This window comes from Haliaeetus albicilla, chromosome 25, assembly GCF_947461875.1.
Source record: "Haliaeetus albicilla chromosome 25, bHalAlb1.1, whole genome shotgun sequence".
In the NCBI taxonomy this organism is placed as follows: domain Eukaryota; kingdom Metazoa; phylum Chordata; class Aves; order Accipitriformes; family Accipitridae; genus Haliaeetus; species Haliaeetus albicilla.
This window is the reverse complement of record NC_091507.1, coordinates 24,032,558-24,055,551: the sequence shown is the minus strand read 5'-3', so window position 1 is coordinate 24,055,551 and position 22,994 is coordinate 24,032,558. Positions and strand designations below refer to the sequence as shown.

Genomic DNA, 22,994 nt, shown 5'->3' with positions numbered 1-22,994 from the left:
GTCAGAGCCCAAATGCATGGCTGTTCCTTCTTCCCTTCATAAAAGAGAAGGAAGCAACAGAGCAGAGGTAAAACTGGTACAGCTGGACTCTTGGCTACCTTTTCAAACATGGTTTAACACAGCAACCTGTTTTTCCCTCTGAGGCTGCAAGCCTGGCTGGCAGGCACTATATCCAGATTTATGTGTTAGGGTATAAGCTTAGACTTTTAAAAGCTGAAAATACTGTGTAGGCTTAAGGCATGGGTACTGAAATATTTTATACAAAGCAGAACAATTCTAATTGGGAAGAGTTGAAGTTTGCTCATTCCCCAGTCCTGTCATGACAGAAAGGAGATGCAGTCGCAGACTACCTTGGGCGGAGGATGGTCTGAGTGCACATCTGTTTGATTGAATGCTTTGAACACTGGGGCTGAAGTGGGGAATAAAGTTACATCTTCTGCAGCTTTACGGAGCTACCCTTTCATTTCCTTCTTTCTTCCAATGTGCTCAGAAATGAAGTGCATCATTCAAGGTCAAATGGAAAATTTTCTTTTATACAGAAGGAGTTGTTGGCTTTTGATATACAAAAAGAAAGGGTTTGTGTTTTGGCTTAATGCAAGCCAATACTTGTTTTCCAGTTTTCGAGTTTGGCAGCTCATTTTCTCCTAACTAGAAGGGCATGCTAAGAATGGAGCAGAAATTACAGGGAGGGAAAGGGTAGCCTATGTTAAAAGAAGTTGACTGAACTTGACCTGTAGAATTGTATTCTGTGTCTGCTTCTGTCATTTATTGGCTTAGCAAGACACTCTGGGCACTTCTTGCATAAATGTGTGCTTCTCAATTTTGGGAAGTCTGGTTTGAGACCTTGGGTTCTAATTCGTAGTGAGTACATATAATAGACTATATAATAGAATACAATATATAACTTATGATACAAAATAATAAATAAATATATAATGTAAGATATAATTTATAGAGTGATTGGCATGCAGACCTAGGACTATCACTTTGATACTATTTTATTATGGTATTATAATACATAATAGTTTATACAATACTATGCCTTTAAACCAAACCAAAAAACTTCAAGGGAAGAATATAGAATTCTTGAATTGGACATGCAAAATTAGTGATTTAAAAAGAAAATCATTGTCTTTCGGTTCTTCAGTTGAGAATGTAGATAAGAATGCCCCTTTATTCCTCTTTTTTTTAAATGAAAATAAATAAATATTTGTGAAGCATTTATGTGCTATGATGATTTGAGCCTTACAAAAGCCTGTCAGGAAATTATTAATTATGCCTTCAGAGCAGGGTTTGAATGGTATTCAGTAGATCAGACGTATGTCAAGCAACAAGGAAGAAACAAAGTGGTCATTTAGTAAGCACTACTCAGCTAGTGCCCTGAATGTGGTAGGGGTCCTTTGATGATGTAATTGCAGATTTAGCAAAACGAGTAGACAAAAGCAGGCCTAATTAAAGTTGCACAGTAATGCTTACACAGTATTTCTTAACTGCCCAAGGTGATTTGAGTTTACATCCCCTTCAAGAGCTCTCCTGTCAAACCAAGGAGAGAACACCTCTCTCACCTGGGCTGCTGCAGTCCTTAGAAATTACATATTTGGGCACCTAGCTTCCATATGAAGGAAACTTAAGTATGTATACAAAATAGAACATAGAGGTGATTGGGTGGTCTCCAGCCATCACATCAAAGGGTCTTAGGGTAGGTTAGTGGGTACTTTGTTGATGGATGTGGATTCACATCCAAGGCCTTGAGCAATAAAATTAGCTGACCATCCACTAATCTCCTTTTGTAACAGAACTGTACCCTGAAAAGCATTTAGCAACAAGTAGTCTCTTACAGTCTTCGCTCGGTGGAAAAGAGAACATAATGGAAAAGAACATCATTGTTGTTGCAATGTCAGTAAAAATACCAGATTTAACGGTAACAACAAAAGAGGAATCTGACTTAAAGGTAATGCTATGAACGTTTGGATTAGCTGAATCAAAGAAATGTTTGTGATTGGTTTCCACATGAAGATTTCAGTATCTGACAATTTGATTAGGTGATTTCATTTGGATAGCTTTATACAATGCAAAAAAAGGTCATAGACATAGTTACGAATCTCAGGTGACTTTGATGTTTTTCATAGATAGTTGCCTGAGTACCCACTGCATGCTAATGAACTCATGATATGATGATTTTTCTTCTCACTGAATAACAGGAATTTGCTAACCTAAAGCAAGATAAAATGAATAGAAAGGAAGCATGGGCATCAGACTGGCATTTCTCTGCATAATAGTGTCTTGTTTGTAAGCAAATGTGAGCTGCTTGAATGATACTGAATTATTTAGGTATTTTGCCCATCTCACATTTGAACTTTCAGACCTTTTTCTGTTCACGTTTGTTTATGTGAACTGAGTTAGCTTTTAAAAAATGCATCAGTGATTCAATGGAATTAGTTATGTGTTGTTTCCAAAAAGTAAATGATAATGATATATGCTCTCTATAGTCGGCATTGGTTGAGTGGGAGGAGCTCACATGGTAGACTTACACGTGGTTAGAAAGGACAACAAGAAAATTGGTGGAGGTTTCATGGCACCTTTGAAACTGTGCTGTTATATGATCTGAATGTGTGTGTCTTCTTAATTTTTTACAGGCTGTTTCCAGCTATGTAATGTTTTTCGGTCCCATGAGATGGAAATTGAGCAGTGCTTGCTGGAGTCCCTCCCTCTTGGCCAGCGGCAGCGGCTGGTGAAGCGGATGCGCTGTGACCAAATAAAGGCATATTATGAACGAGAAAAAGCTTTCCAGAAACGAGAGGGCTACGTGAAAAAACTGAAACATGGAAAGAATAGAGTTCATTTTAATCTTGCTGATATGATACAGGATGCAGTCATACGTCATGATGATAAAGAAGGTACTTAGTAATGTTGAACTTCCTTTTTTCTTTTTGTATAGCTGAAAGTTTCAGGGGAAAAGCTTCCCTGTTCTGTTTACTTATCTTAAGGAAAAATAAAATTTTACATTATAGTAATCATAAAGTGACTGTCATAATAGAATATATAGGCATGTATTGCATACAACATATAGGTTGTTACTGAAATGAATGTGTGGAGAATGAACTTACAGAAACGTAATGAATTTATTCTGAGGTTAATGTATGTATAAACTAATATATTTCAAAGCCACTGAGGACTATGATCATCATTACATATGGCCTCTTAGATACCTTTGTGAGCCATAGAATTTAACATAAGTTACTTTGAAAATTAGTTTATCAATTTTAGCCAAAATCTGGAGTAATGAATGCTGCTATTAGTGACAGTGGCCTGGCTAGAGCAATGAGATGGCATTGACCCATAGTCAGACCAGATAGTGAGTCATCCTTCTGGTTGTGAAATGATGTTTATGTCCTTTTGAAATATGTAACCACATTTTAGGGGTTCTGTTTTTAGTTTCCTGGCATTGTTTGAATTCCTGGTGCAACTGATAGTAATCTGAGGAATTCTATAATTTATTCCTCGGAAGGGAACCAAACCTTGCAGTAAGGATCTCTCAAGTTTTAGAAGTCCCCAGGAATCCCCATACTGTTGTGTGGGAGGGATATAGGAAAAGAACTGATGTAATGCTTTTAGCAACCCCTTTGCAAACAGATTTTATGGCAGTTCCTTGTAATCATATTAGCACAAAACTACCTGAATAAGGGAGGCTCTGAAATAGTCACATCACGCAAATGAATTGGCAGTTTTCTCCTGATTTTTATCAGTTTGATTAGGTATGGGTTTTTTACTCACTCAAGTCTTCATTTCAATGGGCATTTGCTCTAACTATCATTGCTTATCGCTGAGGTATAGTCCTACACGTTTAGATCTCTACAGGACATGAATTAAAGAGCTCTTCCAAGTTAGTACCCAGGGCATCGTTTATAATTAAGTTACAAATAAAATTCACAACCCTTCATTCCACTCTCGTAGTGTGTAAAAGTACAGGGATTGTAAGGGAAGATCTTCTTCCTCCATGTTCCCATAGCTCCCAACTTTCTCTAAAACCCAAGCAGAATACTAGATAGGACTTCTGACATTCTGTAGAAGTCGGATACTTGAGGCTATTTTTGATGTTCATGCTGAAGAAATGTAGCTTGCTCATTGGAGTGGTGGTGGGGCATCAGTAGTCTTTCGTGTTGCCCATACTTGGCCTTGAGCTGCACCTGAATCTGATAGAAAGTTCAGCAGCTGTTGAGACTGAATAGCATGAGCATAAAGCGAAGATACCTCAGGCAGAGGAAGGTAAGGTGGTGGAAAAACAGGGATGGTGTCCTGCACTTGAAACAGATAGAATAGGTCCCCAGAAGCAAGGAGCTCAAATAGCCTGCAGACAACCCCAGTAGGACTAACACCACAATCCTGAATTTGATGCCCATAGTCCTTTCACAGGACTATGAAAAAGTGTGATTGTTGCCTTTAAGCAGCTTGGGGACCTGTAAGTGCCTGTCTGTTATGATTTTAGCCAAATGTTCCCAGAGCCTGTTTGCTTTGAGCTGAATAATGCTATACTATCACGTGAGCCAATAAAAACAAAAATTAAAAAAAAAAAAAAAAATTGAAACGGACATAAAAGCTGTTCTCCTACTGTTGTTGCCGAGTGGAACGTCCAACCATGACTCCTTAGTTTATGTATCTACGTTAGGTTTTCAGTTCAAATTAGACATATGCTTTTGTAGTAAATACCATATCCGTTTACTGTGTTTGGTCTTGCTTTATGGAGCATGCAAACTAGATTCCTTTCAGACAAAATTGAACTGGAAGATGTGCTCTGGAAGCATACCTAGTGCCTCCAAACAGTAATGGGTTTTCAATCCATAAGGCCAGGCTAGACATAGGTTGAATCCTACTGAAACAGGTATAGCTGAGAAGTTGGGCTTTTGGCACCACTTGTTTCTCTTGTCTATTTATTCATATTTCAGTCATTCATTCAATGTTCATATTACACTTCCCTGTTTACTGATGGGTATATATAGCCAGTAAGCTAATTGTGATGGATCCTGATAATTGCATGGAGTATCCTCCACCTCACTGCAGTTTCACATCAACTTTATCTGTACAGCTGGAGTAAATAACAGCCTTGGTGTGAAAAAGATGTGAACCCTCCCCTTCACCGGGTCCTAAGGCAGAAATAACTGCAATATAAGGCTGCAGGTGGGAATGAGCACAGGTTTCCTGGCTCCTTAAATGTCACACCATCTCTTCAGCTTCCTGCTTTTGGTAAAATGGCCTGGGGGATTGAGAAAGATGTTGTAAGCTGGGTTAAGCAATCAAAGGTGGGAGACAAGTTTTAACAGCCTGTCAGCCTTCGTTTCTTCCCATAAATCCATGTCTGGTCTCCAGGACCTGGCTTTTACTGCACAGTGTGCTCAGTAATCAACAACATTTCCACATATGCTTAGTTTGAATATGGGGAACTAAATTCAGTAATAAATATTTAAAACATGCTTCTCTTTGGAAAAGCTGGACATTGAACAAGCATTTTTTTAAAAAGTAGCTCACTGCAAGTAAGTAGCGAAGTACCTTAACATGAATTAGTAATAATAATTTAATGACTTTAGAGTAAGTCCCCTTTTGCTATATGAAGGTAAGTTGTTATCCTGGGAAAAAATGGGATTCAGACTGATCTGAATATTATATATTTTGGAATAAATGCTGGAAGTAATTGAGGTGAGAACTCCGCAAATCTCAAAAAATGCAGTTTTGTTTATGTTAATAATCAACAGCAGGGTATTTTAGTGCAGTTTGAATGTCTTTTTCAGAGAATTTAATTTTCAAAGTAAACATTTTGTTTATAATAGATAATAACAAGTGTAAAGGTGTGGTACAACATATTAAGCACTCAAATAGCTTTAGTCAACTAAATTCTATCAGGTGACACCTTTCCTTGTGGGTAGTTAAGTTTGTGAGCTTGAAGTGCAAAGGCTTTGAAGAGATTAGTTGCACTAAAAGTATAATATAACTCAGCCGGCTGTGAATAAGCCTGATCTGACATTCAGGATGTATGGGCAGACTGTGGTATCCAAGAAAAGGACTGTGCAATCTGGATATTTTAAATGAAATAACTGGATACACATAGAGTCAATTTTGTGATGAGAATGTAAAACGTTTTTGTACTGTTTTTGTGGTGTGTGGGTTCAAAATGCTTTGAAGTCCTCAAGATTTACAGCTTTCAGGGTGGTGGGGTTTTTGTAAAATGAAACTGAAGATCTCAAGGCTAAAATTCTGGGATTCATAGGGTTTTCTTTTGAGTTTTAACCTTGGAAGAGGGTATACAACAACATAATTACAGAAGAGTAGACTCATCTGCAGAGAATTGCACCTGGGCTCATTTTCTTCAATTTTAGATGTACTTAGGAATTGTTTGCAAGTCTTGGGCTCTTAAACACTTTACCCACAGCTATGTGCTTCCTCCATTCTTTAAATTGAAGTACTTTGAAAGTCTGCTTGAGTGTTGTGCTCCTCTGAGACTGCTGAGCAGAATCCTGTTTGTTGATGAATCCTGGAGTAGTTTTACTTTGTTTGGGTTCTGGTTATTTAAAAAAAAAAAAAAAAATCTATGTCACTTAATCAGAATGTTTAAGTAGAAAATGTAGATACTTTGCATGGAGCTCATGGAAGAGCAACAAAGCCAAGAGGGAATTATAGAGAGTCATTAAAAAGGAGATGAAGACCTATGAGAGTGATAAAGCTATGCTTATATTTGAACAGTTTTGAACACAGCCGATAATAATTTGGCAACAAAGAACACCCATTCTATAGGCATAAAAGACAGCTAGAGAGGGATGTTTTACACTTCTGTGAGGGGAAGGCAAAAAGTGCAGTATAGAAGGTGGAAAAATGACACAACGGTAGAATAGGGTAAAAGTAGCTTCCCAAGTGAAGTCCAGGAGCTCATTTCTTGTGGAATATCATAAACTATATAGACTGGACAGCACATTTGGAAATGGTGAGAAGTAGTCTGGTTTGGTAGGTAAGATAAATTGGATACTATGAATATATATAAGGATGAATTTATAATGTGGCTGTTGCAGAGATGTTTCACACCTGAGTCTGATTGGAATTTCACTCTTAAGAATTCATTGTCTCTGTTATTCATGAAGAATGCAATATATCTTCTCCAAAATTACTGTAGCAGCTGCTACTGGGCACAAAATGCATCTCTGATACTGCATGCTAGTAGATGTGATCATTAGTTTTCATTAAAATTGTTAGAATGGACTTTTAGAAATTTTTACCAGTGACCTGCTTTGTCTCAAGTTTAGAAATTAAATATATACTCATTATATTTCTCACAAAGTTTAAAACAAGCAAAATGTTCTGTCTTTGTTCTGCTTGGAGCCATTTAAAATTATTAATTATATTTTTTAGTTATTGTGCCTAAATGATATTCAATCTTTTATCTGACCCAGGGAAATTGAAGGGAAATACTCCTTTTCTTTCTTCTTGCATCTTCCTGCAATTTCTCTTTTTTAAAGTAATAAGCTTTTTAGTGCTGTTGGTGGGCCACATTCTCACCTATGTTACTAAGAGTGAGCATTTTGAGAGATTCTGCAGCTATCATTCTCAGTGTTGATATGTATAGAAGAAGCAGCTGGTGATTAAGTGAGCACACTGTGTTTTCTGACACTGGTTTTGTACATCTCTACTGCTGGCAAGGGAAAACCTGTAGTTCATTTGCCTTTGAATCCTGTATAGCTTTGTCCTATGAGGCGTTAAATGCATATTAATAATTTGTCCTGCTGACATCGGTCTCAATTTTATTGCAAACTGGAACATGTAGCCAAGCAGGCTTCTGCATCCTATTCCTTCCCACTGTGAAATAGGTGTGCTTGCACCTACACTTAGCATGGACTCAGATTTTCTTCTCTGGTATGCATACTGCAGTATTTGCTGAGCCTGCACATCAGCTTAGACTCATGTGCAAGCAATTAGGAAATAAACTGAGCAATCAGGAAATAAACTGAGTGAATTGGAGCCCCAATTTCTGCTTCAAATGCAAGGTAGCCATGCTGAATGGATCTTGGTATTTTGGCTCCCTGAGGATAAGGACTGCGCATCCTTCCTGAAGCGGTGATCGAATTACTGGCGCTGACAACAATGGGAAACAGTGGCTGCTTTGAAAAAGGTGATTCTTTGAGTGTGAACTAGTAGATAAACTTGCCATAATGAAAACAGTAGCTAAAAGTGAATGTGACAGTCCTGTACCTGAAACAGTGGAGAGAAACTAAAGCACTGGGTTTGGTTTGTCATCTTCTGGTCAGAAATTCTGTATACGTAGCATCTTTTGTTACGACAACTAAGTTGTAATGTAGTCATAATGTATACTGTAAGGTCTGCCATGCTGACAGGCTGGGGAGGGTTAGGGTAGGAAGTCCAGAGAGCCATCAACTCAGTCTTGAGACAAAAGAGGTACTTCTGTGAAAATCAGCATTTCAAAAGGGAAATGCAGATTCCCTAAACCTAATTAAAGCCTATTTCATCCTTTTGATGGACAATATGCTGATTCTGTGGCAGGACTGTGATTCTAAATAGCCACAATACTGAAGTGAGTGAGTGTTAGCACTAATGCTGCATCTATAAGAATGGTTGTTGGTCTTTTCCCTGGAGGTTGAGCCTGCCTCTGTGTTTTACTGGTCCGTCCTCAACTCTGCCTGAGCTTCTTCCTAACTCTGCAGAGCTACAGGTGTGGCCCTTTGCCTTTAGCAGTGGGATGTAGTGGCTGGGGACAGCCGTACTCCCCCTTCTCTCACCAGGGGATGCCTGGAAGAGGTGGTTTAAAAGGCCGAAGATACCACTATCCACTTTTGCTGTAGTGCCACTGCTGAGGAAGGCCTCACAGGACTGAATCCTAGCCCCAGCAGATTGGCTGCAGTGTAGTTGCTTAGTGTGGGGAAAAAAACCAGGGATCCCATTTCGGTCCCCCTGCCCATGGTGCCAGTATCTTGAGCCATTTGAAAGATTTAGTGCTATTGTGAGATTTGATAGTATCATGATATTTGAGGGGATTGGAATAATCAATATAGTGGAAGGTTTTAGTATTGTTGTTTTTCATGAGCACTGTATAATGTACAATATTATGATAAATTTCAGTTACATTAATTAAAAGGATGTGTAAGGAAGCATAAAAGGGGTACAGGTGGGGCTGGTGCCGGAGTGTAATTTGCATCCTATTCACTTTAGGTTTATGAAAAGGGCCCAGGGAAAGGGAAAGCAAAATCTGTTCAAAAGAAGAATGTGTCTTTAATTTGAGGTGGCAGATGAGCTGGCTATTAGCTTTTAATAGTTATGAGAATGCGTCACAGACGTTATAGTGACTGTTCCTATTCACAAAAAAAATACAAAACTAATTTGAAACGGAAAACTGAGCTGAAGTAAACCACATATTTTATTATTTCCTTGTGTTGTTTCCAAATCTACTAACTGACTTCATATTTTTGCATCTTATTACAATAATCTTGCTCATGTTTTACTCTTCTGTCTTTTTCCAGTACAAACAGCTTGGTTGGTTACAGACAAGTTGCTCTGGAAGACAGTGTGTTGCGCTGCCTGTGTCTGGCAAATGTATTGGGGCAAGCTTACTGGTCCTCAGAGATCAGGTTTAAGAGTCACCAGCAGTCTTTTTAAAAAGCTGGAAGAGCCAGGATGTGGGCAGTAGTGACAGGTTTGTGAACATAGGACTCCATTAGGTGAAGCCTGTTGTAAGGTAGCAGGAAACTGGAGAAAGAGGCTGAGGAATGAAGACCACTGAGAGTGTGTAATGTAGACTATTCATTGCAAACATTTTTATAATTAAAAAGAGTGGGAGTATATTCAGTTAACCTATCTGCTCTTGGAATTCTGACTTTGAACCTACCTTCTTAGATGTTGATGACACCTCTTACCAAACTAATTGCAGGCAGCTTTTCTGATTTTACCTGTTGCATGTGCTGGGATGAGTGGTTAGAAAGTGAGGCCCTGACCATGGCAATGCCTTGTTTTTAAAATTCACCAAAGCCTTGGATGAGGATTGCTTTTTTGTGTATCAGTAGTTCAGAGGCATCTTTGCTGCTAGTCAATACTGAAAGAGAAAAGAATATGTTTACTAAAGATGGAGAATTGCAGTAATAGAACAGATTTACAGAAAGACAAAGTAATAAAACACATTATTATGCTTAATATTTAGGAAAGAGGTGAAAAATAGGTGTAGCATTGAATCTGTCTACTTGGGTCTTTATTGTTAAAACAGAATTTCTTTAAATTAGGCAACCCCCTATCTTGGATTAAAAGGTGACTCTTGAAAAGAGGACCTCTCTGTGAAAGTTCAGATCAATCTTCTATGCCATCTCAAATTATAATAATCCACTGTTGTTTACTTCTGCCTTTAAATTCTTCCTGCTTTGTTTCTTATGATTAATATTTAATATCAGCTTCTTTCATTCCCTTCTCCTCCCAAGGGTACTTTAATTAGCATTTCTTTTGTATACTTTTTGTCTCAGCTACTCCCTTCCGAAGAGACAGGGCTAAAATTTTATAAGTGATATTATGAGAAATATTAAATGCATGGGGTATTTTACTACATATGTAACCTTGTTATATGTGTATTAAACCAAGAGCATAAAGGCTAGAAATGTAAATGTGGTTGGTGAGGATTAGGTTGTGTAACCCGAGTAGCTTTTCAGAGTTTCCTGTGCGCTCTTGATTTTACCCTCGGTTTTGGGAAACCTTCTCACTTTCACCAATCATTCCAACCCTCAGCAGGATAAAATGGGAAACAGCTGTGGCATGTTTAGTATGCACATGTAAACCTTCATGACAAAAGAAAGCGCTCCCTGCCCTGCCTGCGCCCCCCCCCCCCGCCAAAAAAAAAAAAGGAAGATTGAAATCTCAGGGCAAAACCTATGTTAATAGGAAATGAGACAAATTAAACCAATTACTAATTTGATGCATAGTGATACAATAAAGAGGGACGAAAAAATATCTAATCTCAGTGTGAGGAATTTAAAAGAAACAGAACTACAGGGCAGGCAAAATCTATTTGAAGGATTGCATACTCTGTATTTCCTTACCTTAGCGTGCTCAGTCCTTTTAAAAATTTAAACCAAATAGATTTCTCAGGCTTTGTAGTGCTTTATTTTGGGATTCTGCTAGTATTATTTAATATATTTTAGTTTTAGATTACTGTTTACTCTTGCTCTAAACTTAATCTAAACTTTTTTCCCCTACTGGGAAAGCATATGAAATTCACTACATATGTAGTAACAGGGAGTTTTGCCCATACAGAGGTATTTTGGATTTTACAGTGTTTCCTTTGAATCAGAGGAGAAATCTGTACATTAGATGGCAATCTAAAAGTGACTATTGGCAAATGTTGATTTACTAGGAACTATTGTAGAAGAAATCATAATACATATGTATGGTAATTCATACAGTTTAATATTTATTGTCCAGTGCTTAGGAGACATGAACAGCAGACACTGAATGAATAGTAAAGCCAAGAGACTATTCAGAGCATATGAGATTAATGAAGTATGCAAAATTTTGCCCAGTCGGGGCTCTTGGAAAGAAAGAAAAATGTATACTGTAAATGAATACATCCGCAAGACAAATACATGCATTCTGTATTGGGAACTCGTATGTCTGTAACTTTGGAAGACACTAACACAGCTAACAGTCAGACATGCTGCTAGTGATTTAATCAGCTCTGTATATAGAAAAATGAGGCATCAATCAAACATCTCAATTCACCCATTGATGAAGAAGCTTTTTTGAAGGCCTGGAAGGCAGAGGCACATTTCAAACCAGAGCAGGCCTTCAATCCTGTAGGTTCAGCATGGTTGTTAACCTTCCTTAGTTCCATGTGTGCTGAATTCAGCAACACAAGGCATCTTTTTCTTACAACACAGAGAAACATAATGCCTTTAGTTATTGGGTAACAGATGTCAAGTAATTAAAGCAGCCCATTTCAAAAGCAATCATAAACTCACAGGGAGATGAAATTTGAATACATTTGAATTCCTGCAGGATTCCATATGTGCTTTTTGGTTTTTGTCTGTGTGTTTACATTTTTAGTAATTTGGTAAAACTGAGATGAGAACTGAATGTTAAAACTATTTTTTGTTGATAAAATATGTGTGATTCCTAATATACAACACTTACTTAATTGGAAAAAGTAAGACTCACAGAAAAAGGTATAACATATCAAAAAACCGAAGGATAGGCTTGGTGGTGTAGATTTTATCTCGCCCTTTTGTTCTCCCTGTGGACTGCTTAACCGCAGGAGTGCTGCTGTTCCCTGGCTACTTTTCTTCCAGCCCTGAAATCTCCCTGGGTTGTTTCAGCTGCAGTTTTTGTTTCTGCACATGCCCAGAAGTACCTTGATTTGAACAGCTATCTTCTGCCTGTATCAAGTAGGGAACCCTTCATTTTGGGTCTCCTGCTAGTAGGGGAATTCACACCAAACGTAATTTCATCTGTCTTACTATCGAATGGAGTTACAGCTTCCTCCTTTTCTCCATGAGACTGAGGTTGGAGCTGTCACCCACCCATTTTTGCTAGCCTACAGGTTGTGGCTGTGGGTTGCTTCGAGAACCATTTTGGGTCTGTGCCTTCCTCTCTCCCACTGCCTTGTCTCTGCTTTCCCTGACCCCCCACCTCAAGTCTCTCTAGCAGTGTCTGGCCTGGCATGGCGCTCTCCTTCAGAAGGGGCCTGAGAGGCAAATGGAATCTAGTTGGTCTTGCCTATAGGATAACAAACTGTAGAAAGTTGACTGCGTAGTAAGCTTGATGTTGTAATCATTTCTGCTACTGTGTTTTGAAAACAGGAGTATATGCTAGACTATTTGCTGCCCTGTTTCATGTGTTCAAGCTCTGAATAAATCAAGACTGAGATACATGTTTGAGCTTAGTGATTCCCATTTAATGGTTTTGGGTGTCTCTAAGTTTACCCTGGAGGATTTGTTGATCACCTCTCTGAAAAGTATGCCTTTTTCTTACTAATATACAGAGTTTCTAGAAACTTACCTTTTGGTTTTTTTCTTTGAATCAGTTTTCTAAAATGTAGGCACAGAATTGCCTGCTTTGTATGTGGGTAAGTCCATTCTTGAGCTTTAACCCTCTAAATCCAAACAACATATTTGGATAACTAGAAAGCATAGCTTTAAATGTTGCCTCAATTAACACATGTAAAACATAATATTTATGAGGAAACCTTTGTAAAAATACACAAATTTTCCTAATGATTTTATTTACTTTTGAACACATTTTCAAAATTCTCAACTATTTCTTTTGGTGGGCTATGATATAAAACTTTACGTCAGTGGGACAAGTCAGTATGTAAATTACTTATGACTTTGTATGATCAGGGTCTAATTCAAAAGGCTTTCACAAACTAAAGTGTCAAGAAAAAAATACTCAGAAGACCAGTACCCCTACACAAGAATCCAGCTTTTAAAGATTATAATCTGGTCTGAACAGATAACCTTTATAGACCTATATCTGTCCTCCTTTCGTTTTAAGCCTGTCAAGCTCATTTATAGTTCCATGTTGGTGTTTTCCTCCATAGGATGTTTCTTTCCATGTAATAATAAAAAATGTTCCACTTTAGAATGCTCTGGCACCCAAAAGTGGCAAGAAGCATGAAGACTAATCACAAATACACTGTCATGCCAATAAAGGGTTGTTAAGCCATTAACAACCGACAAATTGGCACCTGGCATTCTTCCTGTTCATTTCAAAGGAGATCCACAGTTGATTTTTCCAGCATCATGCAGTGAGTGGGATGCAAGCCTATAAACTGGTGGTATTCAGAAGCCTATTCTCTCAATGAAAGGTGGCACCCACTGAGTGGCGAGTGCTGCTAATGTTCCTTGGATATTGTTGCAAGTCACACTGATTAAAAAGAATGATTGCTGTAGTGGCAGAAGACCCTAGTCTATACTTGTGAAATAAAAAGGTAGCAAGAATAGAATCTTTTCTATGCAATTTGCAGTTGATTTCTTCTTCATTGTATTTATTGCGCTTCAGATTGATTTCCAATAACATTTCAGTACAAAGGGGAAACTTTTCTGTATTCATCTTTTGATATCACTTACTTTAAAGTGTTTTCATTTCAGTCACTGATTATTGTAGAAATTAAGGTGGGAAACTACAGAAACCAATAGCAAATAACTTTTTCTATTTCCTCTTTTTCTAAAGAACAAACCTGTAAAGCAATAATACAGTTCTTTACAAAAAATCAACTGCACTTTCAATAATTCCTTAAAACTGTTTTCAGTTTTTCAGTTGAATTTTAGAAGCCTTTTTCCAGCAGGGTATCCACTTTCATTGTTACACTGGAGGGAAGTTGATAAAATAGAATACTTAAGCATAAGACTGGGAAGAGACCTTATTTTGTGATCCTGCAACATACGGACTTCAGTTTATCACTGTGATACTAATTGCCACATTGAGAAGAACATTTTTTCAGAGCTTTTGGAAAGTGGAGTTTGGAGGTTTTGTGAAGTGGAATAACTAAGTGGAGTACTTCCTCTAGAAGCTCTGAAGGTAGAACTGAATTAATATAGCCAGAGCCACTAAATGTGGCAAGTTACTTTTTTAATTGCTAAGTCCTCTTTAGACATTTTCTGTTAATCTGCTGTTCTGCTTGAATTGTCATACCTTTCCCAGTAAAAACACAAATATACCAGAGGCAGAGCCAGGTATATTTGTATAGTGCCTAGTGGTTTTTCTTCCTCAGCAAAAATTCTAAACACAAAGTATATGTACTGCTTATTATTTCAGTCATCTTTCTAGTCTCTGACACTTGAATTGGAGGATTCTTTTTTCTCAGGACACTGAGGTGTCATCTTAGTCTGGTCTGCAAGGCTTTTTAGCTGTTAAAACCTCTTGTGCTTCAAGTTGACAGCGAAGAAGCTCTGCAGCTATGAGAGAGAAGCAAGTAAAAAAGTTATATGGCATAATGAATACACAACTGATTTTTCTTGATTATTGTTATTTGTAGCCGTCACAGTAACAGGTTATTACAGTAGAGGAACTGAATCTTGTAGGAGTGCAATCAGTCAGTGAATCTAAGGGAATGGATAATTTAGCTTGTGTTTCTGTGTGAATTGCATCCAAGAGTGGAGGTGGGAAGGTGAGTAGTTGAGGTGAAATTGGCAATATTTCTAAATGTCCAGCTTTAAACAAGGATTTTAAGCATATATAAAAGGTTTAAGGTAGAATTCAGACAGCTAGCCTGGGGCTGCATAATGCTTTCTTGCCATGTTTCTTTCCAGTGAGACTATTACAGTGTAGTGTGTATGTGACCTTGAAGCAGTACACACTGTCACTTTACAGGGCAAACAATGAGATGGTTGCAGGAGGTAGTTTCTCATGCTGTGTACTGTTTAGAGTTTTTATTACATTCAGACTCAAAAGGCAAACATGACAGCTGCAGCATTAAATCATTGAGCTAGGGTCTGTGCTCCAGATTTTGGCAATCACAACTCTTGTTGGTATATAGTGGTAGTTTTTTCTAGGCTTCCACATTTACCCATTGGCAGTACAGAAAATATGACTTGCAGTGTTCTTAAAGCTGGAAGCATCTGCGTGAAACTTGGAACTGCTGCTTTGTTTCTCAGTCTACTAAGGGGACAACCTATAAGAGGGCACCAGCTGTTAAACCTTTCAATAATTGCCATCTGAACTTCACTGGCTTCACTCAGTTCCTATTTGGGATGATTGTTGGACTTGTTTTGCTTTCAAACCTATCCCTAAAAATCCTACGGTACGAGTATTTAGAATAATGTAAGTTGGACAGAAAAGGACAGATGTAAAGTCTAAGTATATATAGTTCTACTCATCCTTACATGGGCATTAGTTTATTATCCCACTCCTCTGTGTATGTGTTTTTGATTACATAACATGCAGGTTCTCCTGGATTAGTCCTCATCTCTTTGTTGGTAACGTGGGTAACATTCTTTATTAGTAACTTAGGCACTTTAGCACAGGATTCTCTTTCGTTTCTCCCTGATTTATCAGCTTTATGTGCCAGATACATGCATAGATTGAGTGAATGAGGAAGTGTGGCATTGCGTGTCACTTTGGAAGCTTGAGCTTCTGTAGATGTAGCTCATCACTGTGGCCCAAACCTACTGTGTGGTTCCACATGAACATGGACTCAGTAGTATGACTCAGAACTTAGAGGCACTTTTCTGTTGGGCGATGTGATGTTCCTTGCTCTTTCCCCTTCTTCACATCAAGGTTGCTGAATTCGTAGAGTTGTAAACTCAGTCAGGCTAGAAAGGACCTCAGGAGGTCTGTAGTCCAACATCATGCTGAATTTTGGAGAGGACTGAGATAACTAGGGTATCGAACTAAGGTGGCTTTTATTATTCTAGTGCAGAACAGACAGTGCACTGTAGTGCGTAACAGTGTGGAACAGACTAAGCAAAGCAGGGAGATTCCTATGGGGAAAAATTGATAATTCTTCTTCAAAGCCAAATTAAACCATCAACTTGTATGTTAGATTTTTGCTTTCCATAAGCTATGAAAAAGATATGATTATACCAGGTGCTGTGTGAATATATTTTGTCCTCTCCATGTTGGCCATACCGTGACAATCTATACCTGTAAAAGCTTAAGTAAAGCAGTATTTGCTTTGTAGTTTACTGGTTGCCCCAGCTTTGGCATGATAGTTTGGCCCTTCCAGAGGCTTACTGGTGTCAAAGAAGAGGCATTAAGTATTAAATATGAGGCAGAGGGTCTGTTTTTCATCCTAGATTACCCAGGTACTCAAATGCTATGCTGGTAACCCAATGTAGGTTCACCCTACGTAACGTTGGTGTGCAGGCCTAGCCATCCGTGAGCTTTGCGATACTGAATGCAGAACTGTTTGTGCTTCAAGTTTGTCTCTTTGGTTGGAAACTGCGTTTAGATGAACTGTTATAAATCTGTCATTTCAGTCCCCTGTGTCCTTGTATGATTTTTGTATTTCAAATGCTGAATGTTGAAATCAGATGAAGTCTACATTGCTGCAGTCTTCAGTTGCCCAAGTGTAGTAGCCTTACCTCAAAGCAGATACATAGAGATGTTTTCATTTGCTTATTCCGAGGTGGTTTAAGAAAGTGGTAGTCACAGGCTTCAAGTTTATGATAGCTCTTTCCTTCCATGGTGGCGTTATACATGGGATCTGTTGTTCTTAGAGTGATTATGTGGTCATTGCTCATTTTTCAGGTGTTTTTTCTTGTTGGCATAGTGGTGGTGGTTGCTGTCACTGATGTGGGGAAATGAAGGTATTAGCCAGAATGCACTGAACTTGCAAGCATACAGAACAGCTGTAGGATAAGAGTGAGTGGGAACAGGGTGATTTCTGGGAGGTTGAGCTTGTGCAGTCAGAGCATCACTGACCAGAGGAGATTATGCAGGCCTGTCTGTGGGCAATTTGCTCTCCTTGCTGGACATCCAGGTCATCCATCAGCTGTCAGGGGAATTAACTGAGTTGGGAGACTAATAAAGATTCCAGTATGTGTTGAAACAAACTTAATTGAGACAAGACCCTTATCAGTGTCATTGGGAGACTTAAGAGTTGCCTTGCTGTTTGATAGAAGACACCTAGTCTGTGCAAAGAATATATAACAGGCAAGTGTGAAAGGTAATGTTTGGGCAATGCTGTCAGAAATGGGCAAAGGTTACCAAAGTTGTTGTGTTATATTGTGAAATGTGACAAGCCTGCCCTTATCCAAGTGTGAAAGAAGTCCTAGAAGGTTGGGAGTTTGGGAGCCAAGATACAAGAGAAGCGCTAGCTATAACTGTCAGATCCTTCATGTCCCTGTGCTTTGGATGGAAAGAGCTGACTCAAAAGAATAAAGAAGAGTTGGAGACTGCTGGATATAAGCTGCTTGGATTGCCACCAGGAAAAGTATAATGCATTTCAAGAATGCAGCAATTCAGCCAAGTCTAATTTTTAGAAAACAAGTAATGAAGAATGAAAAACTCTTTGAGCTAGATGTGCAGGCAGGAAATAGAACTGTACAGAAAATAGACCTAGTTATTTCCTATAAAGATGTGTGACAACTAGCCAAGTTGTGAAAGTGTTTATATTTGTTGTTTATAGTACACAGGCTAATAGAAGGACTTGGAAACCAGGATGTTGAAATCAATGCACTAAGTGCTGAATAGGGGTATAAGGAAATACTGCAAAGAGGATACCCAAACTAAAGTATTCATTCAGCATGTGTGCTGCTTATCTTCATGTTTATATGGGAGACTCATGTGACAGGATCCCATACCCTGCTTTCCTGCAGTGATTCTGGCTGTTTGTGCAGCATGGGGTAATCTCTCTAGACCTCACTGATCAGTCTCTCTGTCAACTACGCTTAGCAGATAGGTGAAGAGTAGGAGGACCTCCATGCTGTCTTTCCAGAAGCTCAGCTTTCTGGATATGTCTGTGTGTGGTGATCTGATCCTTGTGCTGACAAGAAAAGCAGATCATGTTCCATCATATCCAACAGGAGGATGCATCTCATGCCATCTGTATGTGCAAGGAGTCATCAGGCTTTGCAAACCTCATACATTATATTAGGAAAAAACCAAAACTGAGAGGTGTGGGTGCGCATTGTGAAGTCAAAAAGAACGACTGAAAAGTTCAGTCTGTTATTCTCAGTTGGTTTTGGCAGATTGTAAAGGACTGTGACTGAATGCTGATACTGTTGAAAAATAAAAGTTGAGTGTGATATGTATACACCAAGATCCAACTTCTGTCCATTTTAAAACTCTGTAATGTGAAGAGGGGAATAACTACATGTGTGCCCAGTGCTCTCCACAGCTCTTCATGTTTTTTGACCATCTTTGAAACACCTGAAAAAGGGTATGGTATCAATAGACTGAAGTGTGTTGATTGACTGCAATTTCCCATACAGCAGAAAGTACCTCAGCTAGAAAATGTTTCACAGCACACAAATTTTAATGTGCTAAAAATGATGTATGTAGATAAAAAGGCTTTCAGTCAGAAAAACTCGATTATGTAGACTTTCAAAGTGCTGGGGTGGAAGAGAGGGAGGTAATTCTGCTCCCATGAAATTGACAGAAGTGTGGGCAGGACTGGAAATCCTTCTGGGGGTGATAGGTTTTTTCGAATTTATTTAAATACAGATAAATGCTGTAAGGGCACCGTGATGGCTCCCTGCTGGTTGGGCCACTGGGAGCGTAGGTCCTGGCAGCCCCATATGATAAGGGCAAGTATTATTACTGAATGACAATATATTGTGACCTGGTAGGTTTCTTCCGCCACCTACTTAATGATCAAATTAGAACACAGATTATCTTAAGGGGAATCAGATTGTAGCCGTATTAATCTACAGGGTATCTGCAACACATAAATACCAAATTTGGGAAGGAATTGGCTTGGAGTTAGTAGATATGCCAAGACAGGTGTAAATAAAATAAATAGTAAATACAAGAAGATAGGTGTAAATAAAGTCAAAGAAATAAGTAGGTTGTATTTAGATGATGAAGAAAAACTCTTTTGGATAGTGATACCTGCCAAATGAAGCATGCAATGTTCCTTATTTGGAACACTAAAAATTATAGGTTTTTTAAATTTATCAGCTCTGTATATATTGTTTTATGTAGTTACAGTTGTCTGTATATTAGAAGTTTGGGGATATTATATTGCTGCTCTCTGTAGTGGCCCTGTATGTGTCATGGTTTGCCTAAAAAGAATTGTATTACTCCAGTCACACTGTTTTAATTGAAACTGTATTGCTCACTCTCACAGGGGTGTTTTTACACCAGTAGGGAGGTACTTGTGTGAGTTCAGTGCATTTCTCACTAGAGAATCAAGTTAGATCAAGAAAATGTTTGCTTACGCTGTTATAGCTCTATGCTGATTGGATGTTATGCCAATGCTATGTTTTCTAATTCAGAAATATTCATTCATATTTTTATGATCTTGTTCCTACCACTGCTCTCGCTGCATGCTCTTTGTATTGGATTTAGTAATTGTGTGGCTGCAGAAGTCAGTTTCGCAAACTGATCCAGGTGAGAATGAACCACACCCCAACAATCAACAGCTATATTCTGTGTCAGCTCCCTGAAGCAATTCACCTACCTGTTACACAGCTGATGGGGCTGATGCAAATAAAGAAAAGGGAATATGCAGGCAACTTGGAGCCACTGACATGATTTTGACTGTAGCCTAAGAGTATGTGCAATACCAAATGACGTTTGCAAAGTGTGTTTCTAACAGTTTAAAACTAAGCTAAAATTGAGGTTGCCATTGGTTGCTCTGCTTTCTGTCCTGCTCTGCTTCTGTCTTACCCTTTTGTGCTCCTATCTTAATGCTCATCTTGAAGTGAGCCGGGGAGCTAAACCAGCTTTCATAAGGTTAGCCTTCAGCTGGTATAGCTCCCGTTACCAGCTCGTGGCAGGGTGACATGTGCCACTGCTTTGCAAGGTTGAGGGCAGGAGCATGTGAATGGAAGCATGAACAAGAGTGAAGCAGCTCCAATTTTGACAATGTAAACTGTCCCAGACTACACCCTGTGAAAGGGGGTGCCTGAGCCACATCTGTCAGGTGGTGAGACATTCCTGGAACCAGACATTCTTTCATAGCTCTGGTCACTCATATACCACATGCATGACTATTTTGGATTAATGCATGGATAACTAAATATTCCTAGTTTGTTTTATACTGCCTGGTTTGAGTTTGCTTCCTTGTGCACACCCTGGGATTTCCCCTATACACACATAATCTAACAGCCAGTGGTCTACAGCTGGTAATTAGTACCATTTAGCAGCTGCTAAGCAGGATAATAGCCTGTTATCCTTGAAGGTCTCTAATACAAATTGTAATGACTTGCTTACAGGGCTTCTAAACCAGCTGGCATAAACTTGCTCTGCATGGTTTGAGAGTTAAAAGAGGGACTGAGTCTTGCTTGATATAGAATATAAGTCAGCAGTAATTTGATTTATGTCAATTAAGTAACCTTGGCATAGGATCAACATAAATGATGGGTGAAATGGGGGTATACAGTCTATTCAGCAGAAAATTTGTGTTGTATGCAAATTCTTTAACTTTTACTGTTACCCTAGGGAAAAGCATGGGATGGTAATGGTTTTCAAATTAAGCTACTGACCACAGGATGAGTTATTTTGCTGATGTGAGTTTTAGTATTAATTAATGACTGTAGGATTGGAAAGTTGCAAAGTCTGAAATAAATTTAACGTATTTAGTAAAATATTTTAAAGATCTGAAACTTTTATTCAATTTGATAAACATCTGAATGTACAATTGGGTGTGTCTGCAGTGGAAAAGTTACCCTAAAAATTACACTGGTAGTTTTAAGAGCTTTCAAATTTCTAAGGTGAACCCAGTGGGGTGTGAGCTTTTATAATAACCAACTGTAGCCTGCTGTTGATGTTCTTGGTGTTTTTAGTCACCTTTGTCAGGACATCCAGGAGAATCCGCACGCAGGAGATGGATAAAATATGTATAGAGAATGCAGTAAGTCACCTGAATGCTAAGATACTAGGTTCCTTTTTTTTTCTTTTTTTTTTTCTTTTTAACCTTAAAAAACCCTCACATAAGCCAGTTGGAAGTGAAAGCTTTGGGAAAAGCCATATTTAAGGTCACTGTATGATCAACTACTTTCCCGTAAGGTTAACTGTAGAGTGTTCATCTTATGGTAAATTTTAAAAAGCTTTGTTTTTATTGTAATTTTATCTTACTAACAGAATTCAGAATTCATTCAGCTCATTGCTACCAGTTTTTGATGACACAGCTATTTTGGCCTGGGAAGTAGCTATGCTGGCAAAACCCCTGCTGTGCTATCAGCTATGATGATAGAAGCAGTATTTTTAGTTAAGCATGTTATTTTGTGAGGTGATTTGAATAATTTTAGCAGTAGCTCTGTAATATGTAGAGGTCTTAGTTATGGTGAAGTAAAATCACAGCTTTATAAACAAGTAAGATGGACCTTAACACAGCAGTTTTCTCTCTGTTACCTGGCCCAATCTCTAGCTGGCTCTGGAAGCTAATTCAAAACAGAGGCAAAACGAGGGATGGCCACCATTGCCTAGTGACTCTGGGTGTGCCCCTTGCAGCAGTATCTTTGGGCCATAGAACTGAATGGCTACTTCCAATCTTTTCTAAATTACTGTGATTTACACCACTGTTTTTCCACATCACTCTAGATATGGTATAGTCAGTGCATGTATCTGCAAGTAAATGATGAAAACTAGGGTCCTCCTGTTTGAAAGAGTAACTGTAAAGCAGGAAGGAGTTGGATACTGTGAACTGAAAAAGAAAGAAAAGAAGACTTCAGGAATAAATGTCCTACAAAAAAGAAAAAAATCATATGTAGCAATTAGGTAATGTGACCCACTTAATTTGAAATCTTGTTCCTCTGAAATGATTTCAGTCTACGCTGCTTTTCCATGTGAATATCTGTGTTTTCAGAGTTTTAAAAACAGAGATGCTTTGCCTGCTATATCACAACTTAACTCAGGCGTGTTGCGTTTGCTGCCCATTGTCACTTTTGTGTAAGGAGATAAGTTAATTTGTTTCAGTGTGCTTGGGCACTGTAAGAGGCACATGCTGGCATTTTTTAGGCCATTAGATCTGTGGCCTTAATATTTTCCAGTGGAGGCACAGACTGCATTAAATTTCATGTATATAAAAATGAAATGGAAGAGGGGTAATTGCCTGAAGAAGTAGTTTTAAATTTAGCACTTACTAAATAATCATAGTCCCTAAACTCATAAATTATTCTGGCTATGTCTACACTGATAGAAATATCTGCCCCACTGAGGGAACTGTGATGCTCCTCATGGATCTCATTGGAGTTTGGCTTAGTGTCTGTGTGGCCCAGAGACATAACTGTTACTTTTTATGTGGTTTTCCAGTTCAGGGTACCTCAGATAACAGGAGGGCTGTGCCCTTGACCTCCAGAGCGACAGTGCATTGACAGGAAGCTGTCAAGGTTGCTGAATGCATGGGCATGGATGTGTAATAG

The 22,994-nt window shown here is 38.6% G+C and overlaps 1 protein-coding gene across 3 annotated transcripts in view; it reads left to right on the top strand.

Moving 5' to 3' along the window:
- Window positions 1-22,994, top strand: part of MYO16 (myosin XVI) — a 393,194-nt gene that overhangs the window by 101,732 nt on the left and 268,468 nt on the right. For all 3 annotated transcript variants that reach the window (XR_011322146.1, XM_069770289.1, XM_069770288.1), the window contains exon 2: window positions 2,637-2,897. Coding sequence is in view for 2 of the 3 variants with exons in the window: in XM_069770288.1 (XP_069626389.1) it covers window positions 2,637-2,897 (261 nt within the window). In the remaining variant the exon portion in view is untranslated. The remainder of the gene's footprint in view (window positions 1-2,636; window positions 2,898-22,994) is intronic.